Source organism: Balaenoptera ricei, chromosome 11 (assembly GCF_028023285.1).
Source record: "Balaenoptera ricei isolate mBalRic1 chromosome 11, mBalRic1.hap2, whole genome shotgun sequence".
In the NCBI taxonomy this organism is placed as follows: domain Eukaryota; kingdom Metazoa; phylum Chordata; class Mammalia; order Artiodactyla; family Balaenopteridae; genus Balaenoptera; species Balaenoptera ricei.
Genome location: NC_082649.1, coordinates 65,544,172 through 65,549,689, shown reverse-complemented (window position 1 = coordinate 65,549,689; position 5,518 = coordinate 65,544,172). Strand labels below are relative to the sequence as shown.

At 44.7% G+C, this 5,518-nt stretch overlaps 1 protein-coding gene across 5 annotated transcripts; it reads right to left on the bottom strand.

Moving 5' to 3' along the window:
* Window positions 1–378: 378 nt before the first annotated feature.
* CCRL2 (C-C motif chemokine receptor like 2) lies at window positions 379–2,125 on the bottom strand. Of its 5 annotated transcripts, none has more exons than XM_059937618.1 (3): window positions 1,877–1,900; window positions 1,544–1,768; window positions 379–1,449 (listed from the first exon to the last, which is right to left on the bottom strand). In XM_059937618.1, exon 3 carries the CDS (start codon window positions 1,435–1,437, stop codon window positions 391–393), a length of 1,047 nt encoding a protein of 348 aa, XP_059793601.1. In that variant the 5' UTR covers window positions 1,438–1,449; window positions 1,544–1,768; window positions 1,877–1,900; the 3' UTR covers window positions 379–390. The 5 variants fall into 5 exon arrangements, with proteins under 5 accessions (XP_059793601.1, XP_059793602.1, XP_059793599.1 ...); XM_059937619.1 differs by having other exon boundaries at window positions 1,544–1,764; window positions 1,877–1,893; XM_059937616.1 differs by lacking the exons at window positions 1,544–1,768; window positions 1,877–1,900 and adding an exon at window positions 2,019–2,125.
* Between the last annotated feature and the right edge of the window lie 3,393 nt (window positions 2,126–5,518).

Sequence of the window (5,518 nt, the reverse complement as noted above, 5' to 3'; positions counted from 1 at the left end):
CTTTTATTTATTTATTTATGACTGTGTTGAGTCTTCGTTTCTGTGCGAGGGCTTTCTCTAGTTGCGGCAAGTGGGGACCACTCTTCATCGCGGTGCGCGGGCCTCTCACCATCGCGGCCTCTCTTGTTGCGGAGCACAGGCTCCAGACGCGCAGGCTCAGCAATTGTGGCTCACGGGCCCAGTTGCTCCGTGGCATGTGGGATCTTCCCAGACCAGGGCTCGAACCCGTGTCCCCTGCATTGGCAGGCAGATTCTCAACCACTGCGCCACCAGGGAAGCCCCCCGGAGCCTATTTTATGTACAAATGTGTAAAAACTATTGCACAAAACAATGCAATGAGGGAAAAATTATTGTTTATTTATCCCGCCTTTGGTAGGAGCTAGTTTACATTTAAGTGGAAAGGTGATATTCTTCCCTTGATGTGCCTTGGGCAGGTTCCTCAGTGGGTTGAGGTGCAGTGTCACGGCACAGATGGCAAAGGTGGCAGAGGTGTTTCCTAAATGCCTTGTTGAGAAACACGTAGAGGAGAGGGTTGATGCAGCAGTGGGTGGTGGCGATGATTTTCATGATCTGGATACTTCTGTTCAGGTTGTAACTACTCTCACAGCCATGCAGGGAGAAGTGTTCGTTGAAAGCAGACAGGAAAAGTGCAATATTGTAGGGTCCCCACATCAGAAGGAAAACAACCATTATGGTGAAAACAAGCTTGAAAAGGTCACAGTTCCTCACGCCACACTTTAGCGTTTTCCTCATTCGCACGTAGCAAAATACGAAAAAAAACAGGGGCAAAAGAAATCCCAAAATGTTCATCTTTAAGGTCAGAAAATGCTTCCAGAATGTCTCATCAGCTGGTAGGAAGTGAGGTCTGGTAAAGAAGCACTTGTATTTCTGGCTTTCCATCTGAGGTTTGTAAAAAGCAAGTTCAGGCAGAGTGACCAGAATGGCTGTGACCCACGCCAGAGCACTTGTGAAGGTGCTGCCAGCCACCATCCTGCAGGCCGAGAAAAGCCTTCTCATGCGGAAAAACTCCTGGTACCTTTGCACAGTCAGAAGGACATTGAAAAATGCCTCACTGTACAGGCCTATGGAGTAGAGTGCCACGAGAATTTTGCACAGGGGGTCACGAAGAACCCCCTCACGTGAGGCCGTGTAAGCCCAGAACGGCAGGGTGAGCAAGAAACACAAGTTAGAAATTGCCAAGTTGAGGAAATAGATATTTTCCACTTGCTTGAGTCCTTTGTATTTTACCACGATAAGCACAACCAAGATGTTGTCCAGGAGGCCAGCCGTGAACACCGCGGTGTAGAGGTAGGGCACCAGCTGGGCTGAGAGCATCTTGGGCTCGTACGGGGTGCATGGCTCCATGTCGCTGTCACTCAGGTTGTCTTCTATGAGGACATCATAATCGTCCTCTGGTGCGGACGTGTAATTAGCCATCTTCAGGCTGCCCTGTGGAGAAATGAAAGATGATTTTCCCTTCATACAGCTGTGCGGTCCTGGAGGAAACGGCACACAGGACTAGAGCCCAGGCAGCCATACTTGCCCTTTTCTGGTGTCTGATTTTAGCCAGAGCAGGTCTTCAACTCAGAAGACTGAGAATAAACATTTCTTTAACACGCCCCTGTATCCTGAGAGCAGCTGCTATGATTCATCCCTTCATTAAGCACTTAGGTGTTTAGTAGTATGCGAGCTACCACAGGCAGACAAAAGTAAGCATTACCCTTCTTCATATAACTTCATTCTCTTGGTAGAAACAAGACTTGCCTACCTGAAGCCATGTAGGAAAAAACACAATTAAAGAGAACCAAGTACCAGGGTTTAGTTTCACAAAATTGGTGTCAGTCACAATTTCTGTGCATTTAAAAAGTTTACTCACCCCCCGTAACAGCTTCCTGTGACTGGCGGAGAGGTCTGAGTTCTTCTCTTGAAGGATATAAATAAATGTTTGCAAAAGCGAAACCACCCTAAGCATTAACATGGACATAACTGGTTAAATACATCGAAGACTTACCACTGACCGAGTTCCTAGGTGGGGAGGGTATGGCCTCCTGACCTACCATCCGAGTTGCTGTGGGAACCGTCTGGGCCAGTTGAAAGGCTGGCTTCCTTCGGAACAGCTGGCCACTGACCCTGAGGGGCAAGAGAAACCACTGTTTATCCCCCTGGTGGCTGTGTTCCACCAGTCACACATCTCAGGGACTAACCAAAATAAAGCAACTTGAAAGCTCCCCCAGACCCCCAGAGAGTTTCTTAAGCTGCAAAGAGAAACTGGGAAGTTGTTTTCTCCTGCTGCTTCCACCCCCACCCCGTACCCCGCCTTTGATTTCCCCGTGGCCATCCTGCTGGCTGCCCTAGATAAGGGAACTAAGTTACTGCTGCTTCTCAGTGATACTGAGGGAGGGATAGGAAAGTGCTCTGACGTGTAACTCTGAGCAGGTAGTGGCTAGCAGCAGAGGAGAGAAGTGTCACATACGATGACTGCGCGTCCAGGCCCAGGGGTCTGACGCTCCCATGTAGCATTTCATCAGCATTAGCATATGGGGCTTCAAGAACTTGCAGTGAGAACCACTGCTTGGGTTTTCATTGTCCCTTTTGAGAGACGCTGTGTGCTTTGGCTGAGGAATGGGGCCCCAGTAGGGTCCGCTCTGGGGACAGTGGAAGCCACAGAGTGATGTCAGTTGGGAAGGGGGTGGTGCAGAGACGGAGCCTCAGTACCAGTGCCTGGGGGAAATTGATGTGAGAGAACCAAGGAGTTAGGCAGGATGTTAGGAGCTGACCCTCCTCCTAGAAGGAGGGCCCAGCACAGGAAAATTCCATGGTGAGGATGCAGAGGCTCCATCAAGTCACGTGCAGAGAATGTGAGGGGAACAAGTTCAACCCCTCTTTGAGGCTGGGGTGGGGTGAGGTTTAAGGCCAGAGAGAAAGGAAGCTGAGAGTCCAGATTTGGAGTGGTGGGAGGAGGGCGTGGGGAGGAGGAAGGGGATGGGGGCAGTTTGGAAGAAAGATAAACTGAGAAAAAGAACTTGAAATAACTGGAAAATCTGTATGAACTTCTCCTGGATCAATTCTTTGTACCTGTGATGGACCTAATTTGAGGACTAGTCTTGCATGTTGGCTTAGCGTTCATTTCGCTGGTTAAACGACATCTGTTAATGCCAAAGCTATGTTTGAGGAGGTAGTCGGTACAGAATGTGGACCAGCCAAAATAGAAATAGAACTGAGGAAACTATTAAGGGAAAGGAAAAATAAACATTAAAAGGGCCTGGACAAATATGTGATCGAGCATTAAATTTAACTCAGAGAGAAACTCATGATGTTCCTCCGTATGGAGGGTTTGAGAGGGGTTGGTGCTGGTGGGAACCTGGCTGTGAATGTTTCCCAGCAAGGCTTGCCCACCACCCCCGAGTATGGCTTCTGTGAGTGAGTGAGGGCCACCGTGCCCTGCTCCTTCCTCCTGGGGCTCAGCCCCCTGCGGCTGGGCTATCTGTAGCCACGCCAGTACCCCCAGAACTTTGACGGAGTAAGTGATGGTGGCTCGTGGTGCTTTATTGCCTGATACTCACTAGTCAGTCCCAGGCAGGGGGCTGAGGGTCAAGTCAAACTTTGAAACTTGAAAAACCCCATGAACATACACACTGCATTATATGGTAAGTGGAGGAAAATGGCAGCAGGCAGGTGCCTCATCTGTGTTACAGAATCATGTGAAATTTGAAGTTTCCTAAAGAAGGCACTGTTTGGTAAGTTCAGGATCACCCTAACTTCCTGATATTTGTGTGGCCTTCACTTTCTGAATTATTTTATTTCAGCTTGATTCCCAGCATTCTGCTTATCCACACCCAGACCATGGGATTCTTTTTTTTTTTTAATTGAGATATAATTGACAAATAACATTGTGTAAGTTTAAGGTGTACCGTATTGATTTGATACATTTATATTGCAATATGATTGCCATGATAGTGTTAGCTAACAAAATTATCAACTTTTCTGGTGGTGGGAACAATTAAGGTCTATTCTCTTAGCAATTTTAATGTTTATAATACAGTTTTGTTGTCTATAATCACTGTACTGTGTATTAGATCTCTAAGACTGTGGGATTCTTGAAAATTCTAAATTGGTAGGAAGGAATGGTTTAAAGGTCTGAAGTTGAGGCAAGAGGAAAGTTTTATTTACCATTCTAATATCTGGAACTGTAATAGGGTCATCATTATTGGTGAAACTTCACCACATGCTGTGGCTTTGGCATGTAGCTCACAAACCTTACCTTTGAGCGTCTGAGTTCCTCTTTATTACTATAATTAAATCCCAGTTTTTTAAAAAATTAAAGTATAGTTGATTTACAATATTATATTAGTTTCAGGTATATAACATAGTGATTCAGTATTTTTATAGATTACACTCCATTTAAAGTTATTAGAAAATAATGGCTATATTTCCCTTTGCTGTACAATATATCCTTGTTGCTTGTTTATTTTATACATAATAGTTTGTATCTTTTAATCCTTTACCCCTATCTTGCCCTTTCTCCCCTTTCCTCTCCCCACTGGTAACCACTAGTTTGTTCTCTACATCCGTGTGTACCTTTCTATTTTGTTATATTCATTAGTTTGTTTTATTTTTTAGATTCCACATATAAGTGATATAGTATTTGTGATAGGATATAGTATTTGTCTTTCTCTGACTTATTTCACTAAGCATAATACTCTCTAGGTCTATCCATGTTGTTGGAAATTGCAAAATTTTATTCATTTTTATGGCTAATACTCCATTGTATGTGTACACACCACATCTTCTTTATCCATTCATCTGTTTATGGACACTTAGGTTGCTTCCACATCTTAGCTAATGTAAATAATGCTGCTGTGCACATTGGAGGGCATATATCTTTTCATATTAGTGGTTTCATTTTGTTCTGATATATACCCAGGAGTGTAATTGCTGGGCCATATGAAGTTTTATTTTTAGTTTTTTGAGGAACCTCCATACTCTTTTTCCACAGTGGTTGTACCAATTTACATTCCCACCAACAGTGTAGGAGGGTTCCCTTTTCTCCACATCCTCACCAACGTTAGTTTTTTGTGGCCTTTTTGATGATAGCCATTCTGACAGGTGTGAGGTGATGATAATTTTATTGTGGTTTTGATTTGCATTTCTCTGATGATTAATGATGTTGAGCAGCTTTTCATGTGCCTGTTGGCCATCTGTACGTCGTCTTTGGAAAAATGTCTATTCAAGTTCAATCCCAGTTTCAGTCTAGGAAACTGTCATGTTATAACTCTCATTCCCCCATACATGTAGATCACGCATTTATTCAATTCATTTATTCAACAAATGTTTGTAAAGTGCCTGGCATGTGCCCAGCACTGTTCCAGGTGCTGGGGACACATCAGTAGGCAAACATCCTGACCTTCATGGGACTTACATTACAGACAAAAAGAAAATAAGTAAGTAGATTGTAGGGTAGTAGGAGAGAAGTTCTGTGGAGAAAAGCAAAGCAGGGAAGGAGGCTAGGAGGGGCCAG

Excerpts from the sequence above, each read along its gene's own strand:
- CCRL2 (XM_059937616.1), bottom strand. The coding sequence starts at position 2,060 with ATGGTAGGTCAGGAGGCCATACCCTCCCCACCTAGGAACTCG. Across the intron at positions 1,450-2,018 it reads CCTCCCCACCTAGGAACTCG|GGCAGCCTGAAGATGGCTAA; the intron begins GTCAGTGGTAAG and ends ATTTCTCCACAG.